Source organism: Anoplopoma fimbria, chromosome 24 (genome assembly GCF_027596085.1).
Source record: "Anoplopoma fimbria isolate UVic2021 breed Golden Eagle Sablefish chromosome 24, Afim_UVic_2022, whole genome shotgun sequence".
NCBI lineage: Eukaryota > Metazoa > Chordata > Actinopteri > Perciformes > Anoplopomatidae > Anoplopoma > Anoplopoma fimbria.
In genome coordinates, this window is record NC_072472.1 from 7,262,597 (window position 1) to 7,286,621 (window position 24,025).

At 38.1% G+C, this 24,025-nt stretch overlaps 1 protein-coding gene across 3 annotated transcripts in view; it reads right to left on the minus strand.

Moving 5' to 3' along the window:
* Positions 1-7,946: 7,946 nt before the first annotated feature.
* The window catches only part of cadm1a (cell adhesion molecule 1a), a 357,276-nt gene continuing 341,197 nt past the window's right edge, over positions 7,947-24,025 (minus strand). For all 3 annotated transcript variants that reach the window (XM_054626035.1, XM_054626033.1, XM_054626034.1), the window contains 2 exons: positions 11,116-11,244; positions 7,947-9,115 (listed from right to left, as the gene is read on the minus strand). In XM_054626035.1, coding sequence (XP_054482010.1) covers positions 8,997-9,115; positions 11,116-11,244 — 248 coding nt within the window. In that variant the 3' untranslated portion in view covers positions 7,947-8,996. The remainder of the gene's footprint in view (positions 9,116-11,115; positions 11,245-24,025) is intronic.

Here is a 24,025-nt window from a genome sequence, read left to right on the forward strand (position 1 = left end):
AAAATATAATAACATAAAATAAATATGACAATAGTCAAAATGACCCACTGAGCACAAATTGCAGTTGAAAACAAAACAATCATAACAAATGCTGAATGGCACAGAGCAATTTTCTGCTGGAGTCAAACAAACAAAGGTGATGTTTTAACCGGTAAGTGGCTGCCGCTCCGATTTCACAAATACAACAACAACTCAAAGAGAAAGGAGTCATGGCTGGATGGAAGTTATGTTTTTTTCACCCAAAAACTTTGAGACAGGAAGGTATTACGTAAAAAAATAATTATATATATATATTTAGGCACCAAGCACTTACAGATAGGTCGAGATCATAGTCTATAAAATTATTTAATTTTATAAATACTTCATAATCATACTTTTGGTTCAATATTGCAGTCGTCAAAAGTGACATTGAGCATGAGAGAGGATTTGTTTAACCAAAGTGCCAAAGTCAAGATTCAAACTCCGGTCTCCCATATAAAAGTTACAATTCATCAGAATGCATAATTCTAGTGTAGGAATGCAATCCCTGAACCGGATGCTTTAGGGACCCCTCTAGGCAGCTTGTTGATATAGATGCTTGTTACACAAGTTTTCAAAGTAAACTTCAAACTCCACGGAAAGTTAGGTAAAGACAACAAAACTACTTACTTGGGGTCAGGAAAAGTTGGTGGATTGATGTTGACTTGACTGACTAACGAGTCACGTGAATAACGACGACTTTTAGTTTCACACAGCACACGGACAGCGGTTTCTAAGGGGAAAGTCCTGCGTTTGTTCAGATCAGATTATTTCGCTCTTTATACTGCGTCAGTTGCTCTGGCTATCTAATAATGATTTGTGTGGGTTTACATTGGAGTTAGTTGAAATTCTGGTGTGTTTTGGTATCAGACTCCTTGGGGCACTGACCTGCTGTGGTTATTTAAGTTGGGAGAGAGAAATTGTTCACTCAAACAGACTACAAAAAAGTCTTAACCGTTTCCTTTGTATTTAATGATGTATAAAAAAAAAAATGTCCCCATTATGCAAAGAGTACTGCTCCTTGCATAACAGGGACCAGGTCTGATTGCAGAGCGAGGACAAGTAGCTTAATTGTTGTGAGCCCTTATGGGTGACCTAATTTCCTGAGTGCCCTTAAGGTTTGCCATTACCACAAGAGCTTATGGGTCGGCTCTTTCCTGCCCTTTACAATCTCGCAATCAATAAATCATTCATAATCACCTCTGGTTCGCCTATTGATATCAGGCTACAGTGGTTTGCATTGCAGACCCTCTTCATGGCCTTGTAATCTTAATGGCCTCTGGGTAGGTGCTAAACAGTCAATCCGTGAATAATATGTGAGCGGTAACAAGGACAGAGTTCATTAGATCAGGATCAAAAGAGTCAAATTATACTGTGGTTGCCGTGCAGATGTAATGGATAAATACTATATTATTCATTTCAGGATACTGCAGCTATAACCTTTTGAGCTTGCAAGGTTAACACACGAAGACAAGACTGCATCACTGACCTTTTCATTACTGTAGACAAAACACACAGCAAAAAGATTATACTTGGGCTTTATTAAGTGCAGCCTTTTGCTGTTATAGAGTCAGTTAGCTTGCAATGAATATAATTTATTTCTACGCGAGTTATTTGAGGATATTGAGTAATGAGCCTATAACAGACCAACTGGCACACACATTACGCATGAACTCAGAAGTACATTTTCTATGACTGATAGCTTGCCTCGAGCCTTCACGTTCTAATCAATAGCAGTATCACCTTTACTTATTTAAGGTGTTGGCTCATTATGTACAGCACTTGAGGTATAATAGGAGCCCGAGGTGAAAATGTAATTAAAAAGATAATATCTTCCTCTCCCCAAGTCATCTACCGAATACTGAATATTATAGGTGTGTTAATGTCTAGAGTAAAGACTGGCTCATGAACATGAAATATGAATAGAGAAATATATTTTTCTATGACAGATAGCTCGCCTCACATCAGTCCCATCTACTATGTTGGAATCAATAAAGCCAGATCCATTTATATAAGATGTTAGTTAAAAGGTTTCACTGCACTCACCAAGCAGGCGAAGCAGAGATTGATTTTTCACAGTATTAACCCTGTCCAATTTATTCAAGCTTTCACAGTGCTCCTCAAGGTATCACCCTGTACTCGTGTTAATTAGGAGCTTTCGCCTTATACGGCATGTTCATACTGGTTTATGCATGTGATAAAGATTTCATCACATCAGCATATGCCAAGGTTCACTTCAGGCTGAAAAAGAAGCTCATCAAAGAATACGTTGTGGTATATATACATAAACACAGCATATAAAGGATACAGCCCATGTTTCTCCGCTTTTATTTCTTTGATTACCTGTCTCAGTCCAAGCACACTCATGATATTCAGCAATGCGACGTTCCTTAAAGTGGAACCTGTCTAGATGATGGTGTATTTGTGAAGCAAGTCCCTCCAGTAGTCCCTATACAGGCTATATACAATTATATATACAAATTTTTCGCCTCTCCAGGCATTCAACTCAAGCCTCTTGCTACTCTTTCGTAACTTATCCTCTCATTGCAACCTATATCCAATGGCCCCCTTGACATGATGGCGGTGGTGACTAAGTTGTCATTAATTTGCTCTTTTGCTGCCACACCGCCCACCTGAAAGTAATGTGCTGCAGCAGGTGCAACCTCTTGCTGCTGCTGTCCATAAAGCTTTTCATTAGCACAACCTGAGTCTATATTCTCCAGGGAGGTGGAGGTTGTTATCCCTGCTTTGCAGCATTTCCTTGTGAGGAGTTATGAAATCAGAACCTGAACGCCAAATATCATCTCTGTACATAACACATAATAGTCCATTGTGTGAGCGGGCTGACTGAAGTTAAAATAGTTAAATAGTTAAGTTTAATTTTGAGGCTTAGATCTATGTAATCTTAGAATCCCTAATTAAAACAACTACAAAAACTATTTAAACTATCAGCAGGTAAAACTTAAAAGCGGCAGAGAACTTTATATCTCTTACTGTACATTGCACTCTATTCTAGTAAAATGGGTTCAATGTACTGGGGGACAGTCGACGGTGACTATATTGCATTGGACATTGGTTGGAACTTAGGGGCCTCACTGTTGTTGTTTTATAATCCTCGTAAGTAGCCCGACTATAGTGTGTGTTTAGAATGTCTGTTCTGCACAACACAATTGGTCGATGCTCAGAAAAAATAATTAAAAAAACGTTTTTTTGCCACTCAAAATTCACGTTCTGCATGAAAAAATATGTTGACGATCTACCTGATCGCAATAAAAGGCCTTTTCATAAAGCGGTGAAGGTTGAAGAGCAGATGTTTGTGTGGCAGAATGGGTGTAAAAATGTTGACTTCAGCAAATGTGGATTTTCAATCTTCAAAGTCTGAAATTTTTCATCAGAATGTAATTAAATAGTCAGGCTTCATCATCTGCAAATTGTTACTGAAGATCAGAAGTTAATAATGTGTTGCTGTGCGTCCATATTAGTAAACATTTTCTCCACCTGTGGTGCATCATCCATAATATTGACATTTAGAGTAAAAAAATAATACCAACACTGATTATTTTGGACATTAATATGTTTTCTTTTTTATTAAGACAAGAACTCTTCATTGTTTTGTAAAAATGTCTATTTATGAACCAATACAAAATGTGTATGGGAATGTGGAACTCCTTTTCTCCATTAATACACATTAACATTTCCGAAGAACAGCAGAGAGACAAAAAGAATCAATCTAAAAACAATGACTGGTGACACAATCAAAACTCTTCGGGATCAAACGTGCTTCCAAAGGCGGTGGTGCATGGAAAGCCGCAGTAGTAGTACATCCACAACAAGTTTCTGGTCCTGCTTCATTCCAATAAACAGTGTACTTTTTATGACCTATGTCAACACAAAGCAATACTTAACACATCTTTTACAGTGCACCAAATATTAAGGAAAATACAGAAAACATGTACAACATATATGTAAAATACCACCAATTTTGCTTCTTGGATCTAAAATAATGGGTTGCACTTGATTTGATGAGGATGCATTGTACTTGCTTTTATGTCATTGGTGGGGCCTAAACTTTGCATTCTACCTGAGATGCAGTCACATCGGTCAGCAACGCATGAACCAGAGACAGGACATTATCAAAAGATTTTAATGTGGAGAAAACTACACCAGTTACACCGTAAGACCATTTTTACTTTACTGGGCATTTAGAAAATACAATTATACATACAGTAACCTAAAATATCATTCTGCTATTTATTTCAAATCAAGACTGATTTTTAATCATCACCATTTCTGAATATTTAAACCTACTTGAATGTTATTTTTATGTTGTTTTGCTCATGATACTTTTTATATTGGAACTTTGGGAGAGCAAAATTATAGTAGGTAAAACATTTGGAGAAACCCTCCTGCCGTTCCAACGCACAACAGATTTAATATGCACAAATAAAATATGAATGCATCAGCCTTAATGGAAAAGACAATACTCAGTTCTATTCCTTTATTGGCAAGTACATATTTTGAAGTCTGATTTAAATGGAAGCTGCCACATGTCACTGAAGCGAAATAGTGCTCACTGTTAAATACAAATCACACAATCTCAGTCTTGCAGATGAAGTGGCATCTGCTCTGTGATTCATAAAGCAACAATAACAATTCAGTTAATAGTTTTATCAGACACCAGACTGTAAAACATCGAACCTAGTCTGAACCATTCCCCACCCCCCACCCCCACCCATCCACGTAACAAACACAAAACAGTGTCATCAGCATACAGTGTTAACTTAGTGGTAATTCCTATGTGGGTACTGAACTTTTAAATTAACTCAAGTTTTAACAGAAGATTTAACAGTTGGAGACCGTTGGACACGTATTCTTTGATCTTTGTATGCAACATCGCTCCTGTAGTCTCCAACTAAAACTGCTTCATCATATGGAAAAGCTAAACAACATGTTCATAGCTCCCACCCAGCCCTCCGACTGTCTTCTAAAACTGCAAAAAAAGTATCAAACAACTTTTAAAATGCACAGATGCGTTATGCTCAGGATAATGAAATTTGCGTAATGCACTTCACAAGAACCGCCTCAACTCCCTTTGAACATCCCTGTCTCCTTTATAGTTCTGTTTCTGTTCAACGAAAAACTGCATTCTCAATAAACTTTTGTGGAGACATATTTTCTCCTGAATTATGGCCGCATTTTGAAACACATGGTTAGCGTTGTAAATTGAAATAAACAAAACAAAAATGCAACAAAACCACTTTGTTAAATTTAATTAAACATCACGGTTTGGCGTAATTGAGAACATTGATAACAATAAGCCACTAGTTTTCACACTTTCCCCCCCTCATTCCATTGCATTCACTCCACAACAACTGTTTTTCATTTCTGTCAAGTATGTATATATGTAAGAATGTGCCGCTATATTTATAGTACAGCTATGTGATGTATCTAGGGTTTCACAGGAGTGGTGAAGTTTCAGGAAGTAAACAGATACATGAAGAGAGTACATGAGAGTAAATGTATGTTGGCTCACTTCATGTTCTGCGTAGTTACTTAAACAAAGAACAACGGTTAATTACATGATGAGTTTGTAGCACAACCTGTATATTATATAGTCGTGTAGAGTGAGACTGACAGTCATGAAAAGTGATTGATCTTTTGTGGTAGAAGAATGAAACAGTTTCGCAACATGTGGCTTTAGGCCTACATTAACTAAAAATGTAGGAAATTTGTGTGGTGGTGTTTCTAGATTAGTGTTACATTATCTACAGCAATGTCTTTGGACTATTAGAAAGCCTTATTAGAAGTGGCAACCAATCGTCAGATATCTTCCACAGAAATAAAATCTAAAAAATAATTATGGACCGGTCAACATTTTAAAAATGATTAATTCATAATCATAATAGTATATCTTGGAACCTATCTTAAAGCTCTGTGGATGCACTATTTAAAAGAAATATTTGCAGTAAGTATGTTTGTTATGATTTTTAAATTTTGGACATAAATTAGAATGAGTCAACATTGACCTTTGGGGTTCACCCAGGACACGAACAACAGTCTCTTGGGTGAGAGTCCTGTGTTGACCTCCCTCTTCCCTACACAGAGTTCAGCACACTATGATTAGAAAGTAATCCTGGAGAAAATACGTAATTGACAATGCAGTTTTGTTGTATGGAAACAGAATTTTTAGGATGCAATGCTGCCTTGAAAAAACCCCAAACCGCAGTCTCAATATGTACATCCTAAATCCTGTCTTCATGCATGACTATGATATATTAAAGCTATCACATTGTTAATGTGTTGCAATCTGAGCTGCACATTGAGAAATTCCAATCAAATGTGTTAACATGGCAAAAGGTATTGAATCTTGGACATGAGTGTCCACGCAGTAAGCAACACCCTTATGACCCCAATAGCGTCTTGCGTCATATAAATCAAAACTGTGTACATCTTATCATTATCATTGATATATGTCATATGTATAAAATTTAAATCATTTCAGAATAATGGAAAACCAAAAGGCGTCAATGCCGTTCATAGCGGAAAACACAGTTACACAGTATTTTGTATGTCTTAGCTGAAACTTGGTACTTAGGCCAATTTGTTCATTAATATACATGCAAACAGTATCAATAAACTAAGTGAAACCTGTCTAATTTTGATATGCAATTTTTTAACTTAGTGTTATTAATGTATTTTCGGGAATCTCAATCTTTAAAATGCATCCTTTTTTTGCATTTTGTTCAATTTCACTGATGTTACTGTACAAGGCAAATCATTTGACCCATTTTTCTCTACTGATTTGATAGGATTTATGTTTGTCCAATAGATTCTGGTACTACTACTTCAGAAAAGCTTTACTTTGAAAAAACGAAGGAATAAGGGACTTAAAAAATATATACTAGAAGGAATCTCGGGGTTGGACTTGATTAAAAATATATACTAGAATGGTTGCAGACACAACCAAGACTTCCACCCACAGCTGATATAATAAAGTAAGGGTTCATTAAGCGAGCTGCTTACTGCGTGAACACGTAATTATGACAAACAATGCCATGAATAGACCCTTATCACCATGTTAAGAAGCCAAGGCATTAACGTAACCCATGGATTACCATCCCGGAGCAGAAAACATGTGTTTTAAGTCAGTTACGAACAATTCATTACTTTTGGAATTCCTCATTGCTCCCCAGCTGGCGCAGCAAAACAGATCCTCATTCAGTTTTGGCAGGTGATACATAAAGCAAGATAGAGAGGCGAGAGGAGTTTAAGCACATACATACATGCAAAAATATTACCAATTGTTTACACACTCAAGCTGCTGCATTAAAGAAAAAATATATTTTTAGAAGGTGATGGAAGTGGAAAGACTGGACTGTCTTTCGGAGCATTTCAGTTTGAAGACATTTACTTTCCTTTTGACAAAACTCACAATGAGTGTAACAGAATAAAATCCACCAAGGTACTCCATTGCAATTCTATTAAGTTGTAAAAAATATTTCTTAGTAAGGATTAGTGTACAATACAGCTGTGATTCCATTGGCTTGATTTACATTGGATTGTGTTTCTATGAGATAACATGAACCCGCCATACGCAGGATGTTTTGTGCAGCTTATGTGTCCCTTAAATCAATTTAGATGTGTTTGGTTGAGGCCGTTTCTGTTTTAGTTAAAGTTATGTACAATGCACCAGCATCTTACGGTTGCTAGTTGGCCAATATTAATAGCAAATATTTTTTTCAACAGCCTTTTATTACTGAGGCATCTTGACCGAGAGCCTGCCAAAACCAATTTTAAAACAATTTACATTTTCTTACTTTCCCATTTGTAAGAAAAATATTCTAGAGTGAGAGCAGATGGAAATCAATTGAATCACATCATTTCAACTCAATAAAGGCTGGTGGGAAAACAGAGCTTCCATCCAGACTAATATAAGAAAAATAATACTGAACAGAGAAAGAAATCAAAATAATGAAATGGCAGCGCCGTGAAGAAAAATAAAGTACTACTTCTCTTTACTAAGAAAGGTGTTTTTTTAAGAGGCAGTAGTAAATCTGCTTTGAAAACAAACTGATGTTGCAAAACATGAATTTAAAAAGTGAATTGGCCCAATAAAATCATTTCATGTGATCCCTTGCTGCCTTCTTTTTGATTATGTTTTGAATGTGGTTATGTTAAGGGCTGGGAGAGCATATACAGTACATCAAACCTGTTTCTCATTTATGTCCTTTGTACAATGATATGTAAAGCATTCCATGCATTTTTGGAGCTGTCAAAACATCAGGGGAAAATAAAGGAGAGGGAAGTAATGGCTTGAGACAAATCACAGTATACTGGAAAGAGTTTTTTGTTATGCAGTAGAGGAAGCGTGTGTGCAGACACATTTAGGGGAAATGAATAAAGTGGCTGTGTAATTTTACCCTCATACAAAAAAGCCAACAGCACATCGATGATTACGAGTGGGAAAGATGAAATGGGGAAAAGGAGAGGAACAAGGTTATGCAAATGAGGATCAACACAAATCCAAAGTATGGATAGAACAAGGCACAGAATTTTCTGCAAATGGTTGAACTAAATAAAATTCGTACCAGCAGTTAGGGAGGTGTCGAAAATGGTGAAGCTCTCTACAGTGATATCTGGCAACGTATGGCGCACCCTTCCCACCCGCAACCCCATCCCCTTCTCAGATTACCGGAAAAACCCTGAACCCTCCCATTTTTTGTCCTTTTTTGATTTTTAATTTTTTTTACACACAAAACATTCCATCTACATCTGCAGACTAGACTAAACAACGGCTTTAAACCAGGCCTTTCTTTGAAACCCCATCTCTCTTCTACTCCCTAAACCCTCTACTCTCACTAAAAGTGATCCTGAACAAACTCGAATCCCTCCGTCAAACACCCCTCTCCCCCTGCCCAGGCCCCGAAAACAGCTCGTCGTCCCAAAGAGGACACTAGAGTGAGGGGGTCCTGTTTTGATTAGATGTAGTACTCTTTCTTTTCGTCCGAGTTGGTGTGGCCACCCTCTGCGTTGATGATGGCCGTGTCCGCGTCCGCTGCGTCGTCTGCTCCTTTGGCTTCGTGTGTGAAGTAGGTACCTGAGGTGGAGGGGATGAAGGACAGAGTCACGGACTGGGTAATAGCCTGCTGCGTAGATGATACAAAAGATTAAAATGTGCCTCTACATCCCACAGCACCTAATTATGTAAATCCTTCTCCATGTGGCCATTTACACAAACCTACCACCAGCAAGCTGTAATATTCAGATTATACATCATTTCCCCTCCTTTTCATTCAAATTGGCACATGAAAATCAGGCTTTCGAAATGATCTCGAGTGTGTGGAAGAGCACGGCTCACACCTTCAAATTAACCTTGTCAAGTTCGGCGGAGTGAAAAAAAGAGGAACTAAGGGAGCCCCTTAAAACTGAATTTACAAGATTTATTCACATCCTATCAGAGTGTAGGTTGATAACCGAGGCGACAGTCCACATCGAATGAGGAAGGGCACTTCAAATGCGGAAATAAAAGGACAAATTCTGCTTGAAAAGATGGAATCAAGGTGTTGCTGTATCACAAAGATAGTGATGGTTATGTTCTCCCGCATTCTGCCAAGAGCTGCCCTACTCAACCTCTGATTAGGTAGTATTTGCCTTCTTTGTAGAATTTGTTAAATTCATTGCTGATGAACAAGATTTGTGTAAATTTGGTAAGATTAAAGAGTTCAACTCAGATGCAGATGTTTTCATAAGGATGGCAGCCTTATTGTTTAGTGCTCTCATGTATAATTACAATGTTTTAGTTAGAGGTAATGAAAAATATGTGCCTATATGCACGGAATAAAATTTGACATCAGTTAGAGATTTAATCTCAAATTTAATGGCAATTCAAGGTGTCTTTTGGAAATGCAACCTTAGTTTGAACAGTTATATATATATATATGCTGTAATTCGCATTGATGGTTATACACACTAGTGTTTTGTTGAGTAATTATTACGAAACGTTTCCGATGGAGGTAGTTAAACATATGAAATTCTAGATGTATTATGTTTTCCTGAGTCGCTTCCCCTGGCTCCTGTCCCCTGGCTGCATAGGTGTAGCCACCAAAGAAGGCAAAGAGCAATAAATAAATAAATCTCTCTTTCTTCTGTTCTCTATAATTATTGCTCTTGCATGAATATTCATATCTGGCATCCACTGCAATTTTAAAAGCTTACAACTCGCACCATACACAATGCCATTAGGCAAAGTGGTCTCCATGTGATTTTGACAGCTGCATAGTCACAAGGATGTGTTTAATTTGTGTGTTCACCATGTAAAAGGATCCTAATTGACTTTCCATTGCAATTATTTTTCATGCTGAGCGACACAAAAAAATAGACAACTTGTGTCCCTGTACACAATACCATTAGATAACATTTTGTGACTATTTTTAGATAATTTCTGTATAATATTCCTATAAGTATGTAGAACATATATGCTAGTGTTCAGTGTAGTCTGTAAACACTGTGTTTTCTGTAAACTGCCTCTTTAACTTACTGGGATTTTCTGTATTTTTTTGTTTTTTTATGTCTATATCTATTTTTAAAGTCATGCTGTTTGTTGATTTTATTTAAGTCCCTTTAATCCGTATGAACGAGGACTGTTTGGTTTCTAAGGTAGTGATGCATCTTCATGGCTTTCATATATATTTATTTTCCAAACTCAGCTTGTACATCCTGTCCCATGTTCGCCAAATAAAGAGGAGGAGATTTATTTGCCAGGTGGTTGTTAGTAAACAGGAACAGTATCTTTATAACCCACCCACCTCAGGATTTCTACAACTACAGTAACATGGCAGTAATATGTGGTGGTAGGGTGGTGTTTTATTGGCTGATTGCCCCAGTTTACTGCTGTCTATCCATGTTGGTGAGTCCAGTGCCCGCTCTCTGCTGTTTTACTATGTCACCTCCTGTGGATGGTAAACATTTCCAGCTACTGTCCATAGTTTCTTTTATGCATGCTGTATATGATAATCTGTCCCAATGCAGCTTTAGTTAGAAAAAAAAAAATGAATGCATTAGTCCTGCTAATAAAGCTGTATTTTCAGGTTCCTGTACCTTTGTGTCTTGCAAAGTAGCGCCCCAAGACGATGAGTAGACAGAGCATGGCGAAGACGACCACGGCCACCACTCCTCCGATCACTGCATGGTCCACCGTTCTGGGTGCTCCTTCTCCAGCTCGTGAATCTGAAAGAAAATGAAAAAGAAACTCAGTTTGGATAGACAACAGATCTCAGTGTTACATTGTGGAAATAGTAGTCTGCCACCACATCCCTGCTAGGATGTCTGACAGTTAAATTTGCTAGATGATACTTTAAAGCGATAATTCGGTATTTTTAAGTGAGGTTGTATCAGGTACTTATCGATAGCCAGTGTATTGTACAGTCGATGGCGATCGGCACGCCACCAGTATTGAAAAACAGACATGAATACAAGCATGGAAGCAAAGCAATGTTCTGCTGTAAAAAATGTATTTCAACCAATGAAAAGAAGAATTTAATTGATTCAAAAAGTGTAGGCTATATTTAAAATATGTTGCCACGGGGAACTGAACTGAAATGAAACTTATCTATATTATATTTGTCCATGGAGTCTTCTGGCTTTGAAGAGAGCATGTATGAGTTTCACTTACAGTTCAGTTCCCTGTTGAAGAGGGCTATGTGATGGCAAGATAAAGCTGTGAAAATATTCTAAATATAGCGTACACTTAAAAACCTCCAAACTCAGGGCATGTCGACCGCCGTCAAGTAGTAGGTAATACACCAAGTAAGGATAAGTACCTTATAGAACTCCATTTAAAAAAAAAAAAAGAAAGATCCCTTTAGATGCATGGACCTTGGAGCCGCAGTTCCTAAACTCCATTACTGAATTAAAAAAGTTACAAGATGACTAAATAGTTGGTCAAATATGTAGGTTCTCAATGGTTGTTCATCACAAATAGTACAGTATCTTCGTTGACAAATATATTCACATGGATCCCACCGTAATTAAGTCAAAGTCCTGGATTCTCAAATGGACGTATCCACACCAAATCTGTACCTAACCCCAACCATCTTGTAACATACATTTTCCGCGTTGTACCTAAACTAAACCATCTAAATGTATGTAACTTAACGTAACAGTTTCCATTTCCTTGTGGACGGACTGCAAGTTTGCATTTGCCTAAGCCTAAATGTGCGGTTTCGTGGACTTTTCTGTACTGGATTGGTCTGGTGGTCGTTTTTATGAAAAGGTGAGTTCTCGACCTTATCCATTAATTTGTGCTGCATTCATTGCTGAAGGTTTAAAGTAACACAGGTATTATACGGCAATACGTGTTATTTTGGTATCTTTTGTTCGCAACAAGAAGTTTTACTCCTGGGACCAGTTTGGCTCCTTTTTCTGCCCGACATTCTAAGTTTTAATAACCACTCTACAAAATTGCCACGACGATAACAGTTTGGTTTGCAATCAGGAATTGATTAACCTGAGAATGAGAGGAATGACCATTTTCCTGCTGGGCTGTGAGAAATCACTCAGATTGGGGACAGGTTTACTAAGAAAATGGCGTTGCGTAAATGTGCGCTGCAATTTTCATTAAGTTTGCGGTCGCAATCTCTGTGCATTCGGCGCCTGATTTACTAAGGAAGCAGCTCATTACGCAGTCAGCTCCTGGAACTGCCCTCCAGACACACTCTGAAGGAGAGCTCATTACTATTACTCAGAATAAAGCTCGTTAAATTATGATTTCATAATCTGTTTAGCTTCATTTCTTCATATCTGTATCTAATAATCAGTTATTAGGGGAAGGCAAGGCAGTCTTATCTATAAAGCATATTTCATTCACAAAGGTAGAGCTATGATCTGTGTCAAACAATCAGGCCCGACCTTACAGAAACAAACATGGTGTCTGTTATAGCCGCCCAAATTCAAGTTGAACCACGGCAGCAGTTTTAAAAGCTGGAACATCCACCGTAAAAAAAACTAACATCAAAAGCTTAAGTCAAGTCATTGCAGTGAAGTAACAGACATTTGTGACTTAATCTCTGACAAGCACCTGCCCATAAATTTGAATGGTTGTCCATCTCCATGTCGACCCGAGTAACACTGTGCATGACCGCGGGTACAACCAATGGATGGACAACTCCTTGTTGCTCTTGTAAATCTCATCTGAGCTTTGCCTCCTTTTTCTACCAGAGAGAAGTTTCCCCACAAAGCTGACAGTTGCCTCAGTACGTTCAATGAAAAACATTATCGACCTCTGTGACACGGCAACATGCACACTGACACTCTGACTGATAAAAACAGCACATTTAGGGGTAAACCTTGCATTTAATATTTTACCCTTCCCTAACATTAGATTTAATATGTTTCTTATTTCAAATGTCAGTTTAAAAATATTAACATCTTAGAAGAAAACCTGTAGAAGACACTTTAAAGCAACTGTGCACACAGCAACACATTTACAAATTACTCACTGAGAAGGAATAGTGGATAACGTTTTTAAGCCTTAAATTTAAAAAAAGAATTAAATAACACCAGGGACTGGACAACAAGCACCTGAAGCTCTTGGCTGTAATGCTATGTGAAAGCTATTGATCAAGTGTAGGGATCCATGACAACCCGAAGTTAATATCCATTTGTGGACGGGATTGGCCCTTCGCAGCACAAAGGAGGAGCACATTTATTCATCACTAGCCCGCACGATGTGTTGTAGTAAAATGAATGGGAGGGGTGGAGGTGAAGGTGAAGGTGGTGGAGAGAAGATGACTTACTTGGCTTGAGTGTTGCATTGAGATGTGACCTGGAATTAATTTAGCATCGCCCTAGCACTTTGATACCTAATATAATGTGTACATTACTAATGCATTTTGTGCTTTCAGCTTATTAAGAGACCATTACACCATACACTTAACCTTCACTCCCAAGATAATGTCTTTTTTAAAGACAAGAAAATAGGGAATGCCAGAAAAAGTAAAGTCAGAACACTGAACACCAGCCAGTTCTTTGCAACCATGTCACGTGGAGGAAACCATCAGCCCACACCATCCATTAGCTATAGTAACTCACTAAAACCCCAACACACGCTCCTCAAGCCTAGTTCTGCACTCAACGGATTTGCTGCAGTGAGCTCCAGGAAAAAGAAGCAGCAGGCCACAATTTATTAACGAATAACAGAAACAGAGAGAGAAACATCATGGATAACATCAGCTACCACCCACCTCTACGCACCGGCACCATAACCTGCAGGAATACGAGGGGGAGGGTGGGGGGGGAGGCAGAGCACTGCCACCTGTCAAACTCAACAAAACATTACCTGAAGGATCTAATAGGTTATTTTGACTTCAGATTTTCTTTTTCAGTGCTGGGCAGATTCAATTAAACTGAGCAAGAATCCCTCTGACATCCAATTCGCTCTTGTCAGACTGCTAAAGCTGTGCTTTAACACACTTTCCTATTACGATGTTAATGTGGACTTTGGCTTTTGGTGAAGTGTGTGTTCGGTGTGTGCGGTGTGGGTAGGGTGGTGGGGGTTAGCTTTGACGGTTGTCTATATCAAACATTCCTGGTTAAAACTCATTATGGGGAGAGGACATGAAAGACTTCATGAGTCCACAAGTCTACATCATATCATACGTTGCTTCATTCCATTAAAGACTTTAAATTATTAACCTGCGTGAACAAGACTGGCCCTTTAGAGCCTTACCATTAATGGAGCTAGTCTGGCCTGTTGCTGAGGCTAGAGGGAAGGTTCTGGGGTCACAAAAACCTCCTCTTACTCTGAATGAGCGAGAGCAATTTGGTAAACTACATGGGAATCATTTTCACCCCCACAGGTTGCTTTAACGTTAGAAATCCTTGAGGTGTGTCACGGTGCCTCAGCTGGGGCTCTTCTCATTTCTCATTTTGTACGTCCTTGATACTTTTCCTCATCTCCTCTCCTCCCATCTTTGCCCCTTGCACCTGAGATGTCAGCAGATGAGGCGACGTAGAAACGCAAGGAGAGAGGAATCGAGGCAACGTGCATTTAACAAAATAACATAACCTAGCTTAAGAGCTGTCATTTTTAAAGAGACATCAATTAAATATGATGTTTGGCACAGCGGCATCCTCTGCTCATTGTTTTGTTTAAGCCTACCAGTGTATTCTATGATCTAGGACAGATGGGTGTTCCTGGCAACTAATTCACTTTTAATACAATGCCACGCATTATCGATATCTGCAAAGGAAACACCTGTGCGCACTTGCTCCTTGCTCTTCTGGCAAGCCTCCTCTCTTCTCAAAGATACATTTTAGGAATTCAGACATCCTTCAAGATGGATCGCTAAGATCAATTTGTTAATCAAAAGCCGGAGGACGGAGGAGACGAGGCGCTGCTGGTAGAGCGCTGTATCAAGGCTGAGTTCTCACTGCAGCGGACTGGGTTCGATTCATTTGCTGTGTCATCCTCTCTCTCTCTCTCTCCAAGCTATCACTATCCAATGAAGCGAAAATGCCAAAAAACATCTTTAAAAAAATAAAAATCCTTGAGTCTGACAGCTTGTTCGAGCTCTTCATTGAAGTTGTATGATGCTTACACTGAGAGAAATATTCAAAGCCAATACATCTTTTTTTCATAACCATTCCCTCAAAAATAAATATTGCACATGTAGTATGCATCATTTCATACCCATTTCTCCAAAATTCAGCCTGACATATTTGTTATCTTTGGAAACTTTGGGGATCTCTGCTAGAATTTTAAATAAAGTTCTGTGGGTTTGAAGAGGTTGATTTTCAAAAATACTTGGCAAGGTGTCTTGTTTTTCAAGACGGGCGACATGAAGGTGGAGAGAGACAAAAATATCAAAAGAAATTACAGGAATCCTCTTCTGGAGACCATGAATATCAATAACTTCATAGCTATGTGGTGGCCAGTAAAGGACTGTCAGACCAAATGATTGATCACACTTTGGGCACAGAAGTAGTCAATGGAAATTGTAATTTAAAGGATAATTAATGGTAAAATACAAATTGGGTCATAATAACTGTACTTCAATGCTCATGATAACTACTGACTTGGTTGGATATCGTCTCTGAAAATGATCTAAAAAGCAAGAAAATACAAGACCAGGTTTGTGATAAACCAAAATGATCCTTTAGCTTCACTGTCGGGTACTATTTGTAATATATTTTACGTTTTACTGTTTGTTAATTTGCTGGGTTAGATTTGGGTTTAATTTCAGAAAAAAGCCCTGAATACAAAATGTGGGTGTTAATCAATCAAGCAGTCCTCGTCTTTTCTTTAATGAGCAAAGACTTTTTGAATGCGTGGTCGTTTTTAATAACTAATTTCAAGCACTTAGTTTGTACCAGAAATAATGGTATTCTACATGTCATGGAATATTAAAAAAACATACCTTTACTCTAGAGAAAACTACAATAAGAGAATATATTTGCTTTCATAAAAACACCTCTTGTGCTCTACCTATAAACATAAACAAAAGTCATTTATATTGGTTGTTCACAGGAGGATTTGGTAGTGCGATGTTCATGTAGCGTGTCAGTGCTGTTTCCTAGAGTAGATTTATCTCTGGTGTTGTGTGTTTTCATCACTGATTGTGCACTGGCAGCCTTCCTTGAGTCCCTTTTTTCTCTTTCTAGTTTGATTGCAATAAAGCATTCTTAAAGGTGGATTTGATTAAAAAAAATGAAATGAAAAAATAAATGTATGATTTAATTATTTAGCACACACACAGTCTTTTTTCCCAAAATCAAAGTGAGCACAAAGCTCAACTTGTTTGCTTGATATTGTCTCTTATGCCGCAGCAACAATAAGCCAAATGGACAGAGTTACAAAAAGTTCTATAGAAGATTGCATTTTATACTTTTCTGAAAACAAAACCTCTCCTCTGTATCCGTAACTCTCAAATCCGAGACAAAAGTCAGTCTACAAAGTTTGGTTTGTGTGGGAACTAGAAATTCCAAGCTTTCTAATTTACCTAAACACACCCAGACTCCAAAAAGGCAAACGAAGCCGGCACAATTCACAATTTACATCTATGTTCTTAACAAAATATTGGCAGATTCAGTTCCTTCTACAGTGAAGTTGGGACCAACAGGAAGTCACAGTGAGCCTAAGGGAGGAGTCAGCAGTCATCTTAGTCAAGTTTGACTGACTTGCACTGTAGGGACCTCTGGCTGACCACCTGGTGGTTGTATCGAAGCAATGTTGTTGAGTACTGTGGACCTTCCATTCTCCACATATCTACCTCTACAGCATGGGACTCTTCTTTTGTTAACTGCTATTTCAAAGGTTTATGTTAATTGTAACATAGCTATGTGGAAATAAATTGTGTTTCGAATCAAAATTCCCAGCAGACAGCCATCATTAAAACAGTAAACCTGGCCAAAACATGGAGAATGAATAAATATATATTCATAAATTCTAAAATAAACATTGTATTTTCATCAAATATACAGTCACAGTTGTAGTAAAGAGTAGGAGAAGACATTAAGTTGCATCTTTATCCATGAAATCTTGGTTTTAAAAAGGATATTGCATTAAATTTAAATTACATACTAGGCGATGATAATAATTTTTCTTTCATTACATTACATTACATTACAGTCATTTAGCAGACGCTTTTATCCAAAGCGACTTACAATCAGTAGTATATTACATATCATTCACCCATTCACACACTGATGACAGGCTACCATGCAAGGTGCCACCATCAGACTCTAACTAACATTCATGCAACATCCAGTCCACACCGATGGCAAGCCTTCGGGAGCAACTTGGGGTTAAGTGTCTTGCCCAAGGACACATCGACTGCCGAAGCCGGGTATCGAACCACCGACCCTCTGATTGGAGAACTACCTTGCTCTCCACTACGCCACAGCCGCCCCTTTCATTGCATCTTTTTACTCTGAAATGGTAATATACATAAGTTTACTTACATGGATTCATATACCTTATTATCATACCTTTCAAAGGGGACCAGAGATAAGCATATACAAATTTTGGTAGAGGAGCTATTCTTGATTCATTTATGTTATGCTATTTTAGCCTTTTTTTCCTAGGAATAGGGCTAGGGCTTAACATTAAAAGTTCTTGCTGAAATGACAAAGCCAACGATTTCTGTCATAATCAAACAAACAAACAATATAAAAGGGGGTTGTCTGGGATCCATTTTTAAAGAGTCCTGTTTATAAACCAGAAGAACTGTCTGGATGATGGCTGCAGAGCATGTGCTGTCAGTCTCTCGCACTCAGTCCCAACCATCCCATATAAAGCAATTTGCATGTCATGTAAGTGTGTATCAATTATGAGCACTTACTGTCACCTCTTGAAATACAGTTTATTTGTGTTTTTATCTCACATTGGGAGTCAACATTGAGTGGGTCATTGTTTTAGCAATCAAAGAAGCGCACATTCAAGGCAATTTTAGTTCTTGCCTTTTCTTTAAAAGTAACTTCTGTTGCACATGGAATAGCACCAAGTGCATGTTAAACTGCAAAACTGTTAAGATCTGTAAGTCAAGGTATTAGTCACCAAACAAGAGTTTATTGCTTTTACGCATGTGTGGAGACTAAAAACACAATTGATATCCCAAAATGGTTGTTGCCATTCATTTAAATATATATATATATATATATATATATTAAATAACCCGTAGCTGTTACTTGAGTGATCATGACTCTAGAATTTTCAGTAAAGTTTGACAGCTTTTTCTCCACCTTCTCTTCGCAGAGTGTTAAATCAACAGACACAACAGTCATCAAACTGAAGTACGTTTAGCTTCCAGTGGCTAGAGAGCAAGATAACCAGAGCCAAAAGGAAATTAATTACATTCATCAGGTATGATAGATGAATATTGCTATGTCTGGTGATTACTGGTTGAAAACATGTTTTAAGAAATACAATATTTAGGGGCATTCAGACAAGGATTTATGTTTATTAAAAATGAATATCTATTTGTGTTGATAAATGAAAAATGCTACAGGGAATTGTGACTGATGAGCTTAATGTTTGTTAAAGTGCTTGTTTGTTAATTAAATGAGATGAACTGTTTGGTTTGCAGTATTTATGTGGCTAGAGTATGTTAGTATGATTTCTTGTATGTGTGTGGACCCCAGGAAGCATAGCCAATGCTTTGTTTGTTTGCCACAGAGCTTCATTTTTCTGCAATAATCCTAGAAAAAAAACCGTTATATCAGGGCTGATCATCAGTGAGCTTGTTGAACGAATGAAGCTTTAAAGCATAACAGTGTGTTATGTTTTCTGTTGGAGGCTGCTGAGATAGAGCATTTATGAAGAAGCTAAGGATAATAATCCAGGGGTGTAGGAATGTAAAAAAAGATAGATGATATCTATACTTGTGGTGTTTATTATTAATGTATATCACAAGGCCTTTCAAAATAAAACTTTAAGTCGCAAGTTGTCAGTTTTAAAGCAAGGTATAGCATGAACCCTGATGTAAACACACAAGCACACAATTGCATAATCCAGCTCTATGTTTTCATTTGACTTTCATCTCTGTCTGGATTTATCTTAACGCTGACACACAGCTCAGTCTCCCTTTGAAATGTGCCAAAAGATAAATGATTAATCACGGATGGGCTTCAAACAAGGTATCCACAGAAGTATGCAACAGTCAATCAACAGTGGTCATTTTCGCAGTGGGAGAAATGCTCACCTTAAGTGTGAGTATCTCATTTTCACAAGACATGTTGACAGAGGTCTGATTTGAGACAGAGGAGATCTCCTAATTGGATCTCCTAATCTGCTAATTAGGCATTTGTGATTTCACTGGTGTGCCCGTGCTGGTTGCAGATAGAAGGGCAATCAGGAACACTGCGGAGCAATGTGGGTGGGGTGTCATAAGAGCACATTGGCTTGTCAAGATCCACTTCCATTGCCCACAACACCCTCGGTTAAAGAGTGAATGTAATTAAAGTCCCAATGAACCTATTCATTGAACCTATTTAAAAATGTCAGTTAAATCTTTTGCCTCTCGGGTAGCGCACTACACTGCTTACATACAGAGTGACTTGGCCTAAGATTTATTGAGTTCTTTTTTCAAGGCGTCAAAAAAAAAAAGGGGTTTCACGTTGAAAAGACAGCAGCGTCATTAAAAACAGAGTGGCTAAAGGGTCAAATAAAGTTGAAAATGAAATGATTAAAACCAATGTCATAAAGTTTTGACATTTCGCAGCGATTCAAGAGACAGTTCTGGCTTTGCTAGCCTGATTCCTGATGCTGAAAAGTGAAGTCTCTTATTTAAAGGCCTCATTAGTGTAGCGTTGATATGTTGTAGTGACTGCTAAAACCTAAAAAACTCTCTCTTCTTGAGGATCCCAACCTGAATACGTTTGATATTAAAAGAATACTCCAGTGATTCAAATATACACTTGTATACATTTGGAGGGCTTTCAAGAGTCAGGTATAGTACAGGTTCCTAGTGTCGTTCAAGCTCCAAAAGAGATGGAACCTACATTTCCCATAATGCAGTCATTTCATGTGACTATGTGTAAAATTAGTGGTGGGCCCCGTTACTATCATGGCAGAGTGTGGGAAGGGTACATAAAGTAGCATGAGGATAGATGCAGACTGCATCATAACCATCATACCTTTACATTAATATTGTAGAATAATTTAAATAACAACTTTTTCTTAGATTTATGATAAGCAGTCTTCACCACATAGATAGGATTTCCTCAATGTATTATGCGGAGGGAAGGGAACAATGTAAGACTCAGATTTGTGATCCTTATGTGGGTAAAACAATGAGGAACTACTTTCTTTAAATCGTGAGCAGTATGACTTGTCCAAGTGATAACAAATATTGGTTACAAGGCAGATATAACCATTTATTTTGGTCAAACAATAAAAGGAGATATACCCTAAGTGGTGACTTTGGAGGAAATCTTAACATACTTTAATTTTGAGTTATAAGAGATAGAAAACCGGTTGGACTTCCTTTCATAATTAGATTTTCTACACTTATGCAAGTTGGGGGGGGCTGTAACATCATTTGGCTGTAATTCAATTAGACAAAGCAAAGGGGACTGTGACACATGAATTCAAATCATTTTTCATTCTATAATTATTTCTTCTTTTGCAGCAAAATGACAGTTATAATTAACAGTTACACTGAGGCATTGTCTACTGAAAATAACAAGTCACCAGTACTCAATGTTAATTTTCACTTTCTGGCACAAACTTGTGGGCCTGCATTAAATATCGAAAGTTAAAACACAGCTGAAAAGGAAACCCAAATATAGAAAATTTACCCCCAGTATTTCTTCTTTTGTGGTATTCATATTGCATGTAATGAAATCTATTTTGGGTGTAAACAATGTAGTCATAAGAAGGAAAGCAAATGTTCCAACTCCGAGCAGAAAAAAAGCCAAGTGCATTATCTCTTAAGAAACCTTGCGCCCTTGATTTTTTCTTTTTTCTGATGGAGCTATTCATCATTTATCTAATCACGTTCGGTATTCATCCAAAATGTAATATAATTATGGGCTATAACTGTTCTCAGGATATTAAGCCGTATCTGGGCCACGGCTAGCTCAATAAACACCTTCTAATAATGGCTTTTAGTGGTCTCAGGAGTGACTTATCCTAACACATTGAGGACTCTCTACGGCTCCCAAGGCCAAATGAGTTTGCAGCGTGTTGCAGAGATGCACATCAGTCCTGTTAATGGGGGCACTGTTTGAAAAAAAAGAGAAGCCCAGTGGAGTTTTTCTCCATCCACCAGACTGCCCTTTTTTCTCTCAAGCGTGATTATCAAATCCCCCCCCACACCCACCCACCAACGCTCTCCTCCCATCCCGCTGTCACTGACTTGCCTCCAGCTCCGGTCATTTCATCGGCTGAAAAACTCCCCAGGATTTATGCCTTGTGGATGTGAAAGGTGGCCAGAAGCCTGGTTTGCGTTTTGTGTCTGCTCATGTTGAATGACTTTTTTTTTTTTTTTTTTCAGCCTGACACCAGACATCTAAAGGATTCTCTTGTGCTAGAAAAATGGAATCTTTTGACTTTAACAGAGATAAGGTCAAAATTAATGACTGATAATTGGTCATGTATTCATTACAAAAGAAAAATGCCACGACACTACCCATCATGAAAAAACGCTAAACTGTGTTTGAGCGATCCAAAGAGAACAATCTCGTCAAGGTCAGAGCGACAGAAATGGAAGGCATTGATTAAATTGACTCCCTAAGTCAAGTCCTGTGCCTCCTCCCCTGCTCTTGTTATAGTGATAACAATAACAGAGGAGTGTGTGTATCCTGGTGTTGTGAGACAGAATAGTATCAGTGAAATTACATTGGGGGCTTTGTGTAGATCTGTGTACTCAGCGGAGACATCCCTGGGTGAAGGAACTGTGCCAAGGAAATGAGGGGCTAATCCTGGAAAAAGAGCCCGAGACAATGGCTACATTTACATAGATGCAGTAAACAGACTGTGGTACATTCTCTGGTCAAGGTCGTTCACAGAGATGATCTGTCTACACAGACCTTGCATGTGTTACCTCGCTGACTCAATAAATCCACAAATAAAAGAATAGTTTGATAGATGATTTGCAGCTTCAGACTTATATGTTTCTAGTTTGCATGCTGGAAACACCAAGACAGAGAGTAATAAGCCAAAGCCCTCTTTCTTAAATGACAAAATAAGTTGTTGCCCTTTAAAATAACCTTTTTGATTCGTATGAGCATTTTCTATGGTGACGGTCCGGGTATGTACCAACAATGATTCATTTTTAAACCCTTTTAAAATCATATTTTAAGCTTTAATCCTGTTACACCAAACTTTAAAACTAGCTTCAGATGAAGAAATATTAAATTGAAATGTTAGTTTAGTATTGAGTGTAAACCTAGATTGATGTTAATACTGTTGCACTAAAAACATAAACTCTAATGGAAAAAAAAAAGATCCAGTATTATTGAGTTTTTCATATGAATGCCTTTTTAGATGGATTGGGAAAAATAATAAGTTCATCAAAGAAAAGTTGAGAGACAGACTAAACCCAATTGAGTTTTAAGATGCCCGCCCTTTGTGTGCTTTTGCGGTCTTCATAATCCTTCGTTTGTGGTTACGTGAATAACATACAAACTAATACTGCGGAATATCTACAAATTACTGCGCATTATTTTTCATAGGTAGAGCTACAAATGCTGGGTGGGACCAGCCGGACTGCTGTTTAGAGAGAGAGACGTTTTATTGCCCTGCTCTACAGACACACCACAGTGTTTTGCCTGACGCATTACCAGAAAAAGAAGAAAAATGTCACTCCCAGCACGCTTGTGCACACTTTGAGAACACATGATAACTTCTCTACGGAGATGCGTGTATGAGTTCTAATATGACTGTCAGACGCATTCACATTGCAAATAAACAGAGCTCTATCTGATTGAGGACCACATATGAAAAGTGGCCCAAACTAGAGTTGAAAGGATCAGATTCCATGTGATTTGTGTGTGTGTGTGTGTGTGTGTGTGAACCTGTAGTCTGAACGTAGCCTAAGGTTCTGACACCACTTTTTCTGCAAGGACAAGCAGATATATTCTGCTGTGTCACTTTTTTGGCACAGCTCTTTCTATAGTTAGTGCTAGACTGTAAACTACTCCTCTGTGTGCTCTCTCACATACTGTACATAAAGACGGGCTGCCACTAGAGAAAACAAGGATGTATGTAAACAACTGTCAGGAAGTCTCAAAAGAGCGGTTATAATTGAAGTCTCATATAACCGCTTAATCACTGCTGCTTAAATACGAGTTACTGCAATGTGTGTTTAATGCGGTTGTTCCAAATCAGCGTGGACATGGTCTTCATTTTTACTGAGCCTGCACAGTGTGGTTATTTAAAAGTACATCAAAGGACTCTGGGAGGTTTGACCTTTGTTGCGCAAATTTTGGCTGCTATGCCAAGAGAAAATAAATAATGGATTTCAGCCCTTATGTAAAGATGGAGGCCTAGCGGGATACTTTCATTGTT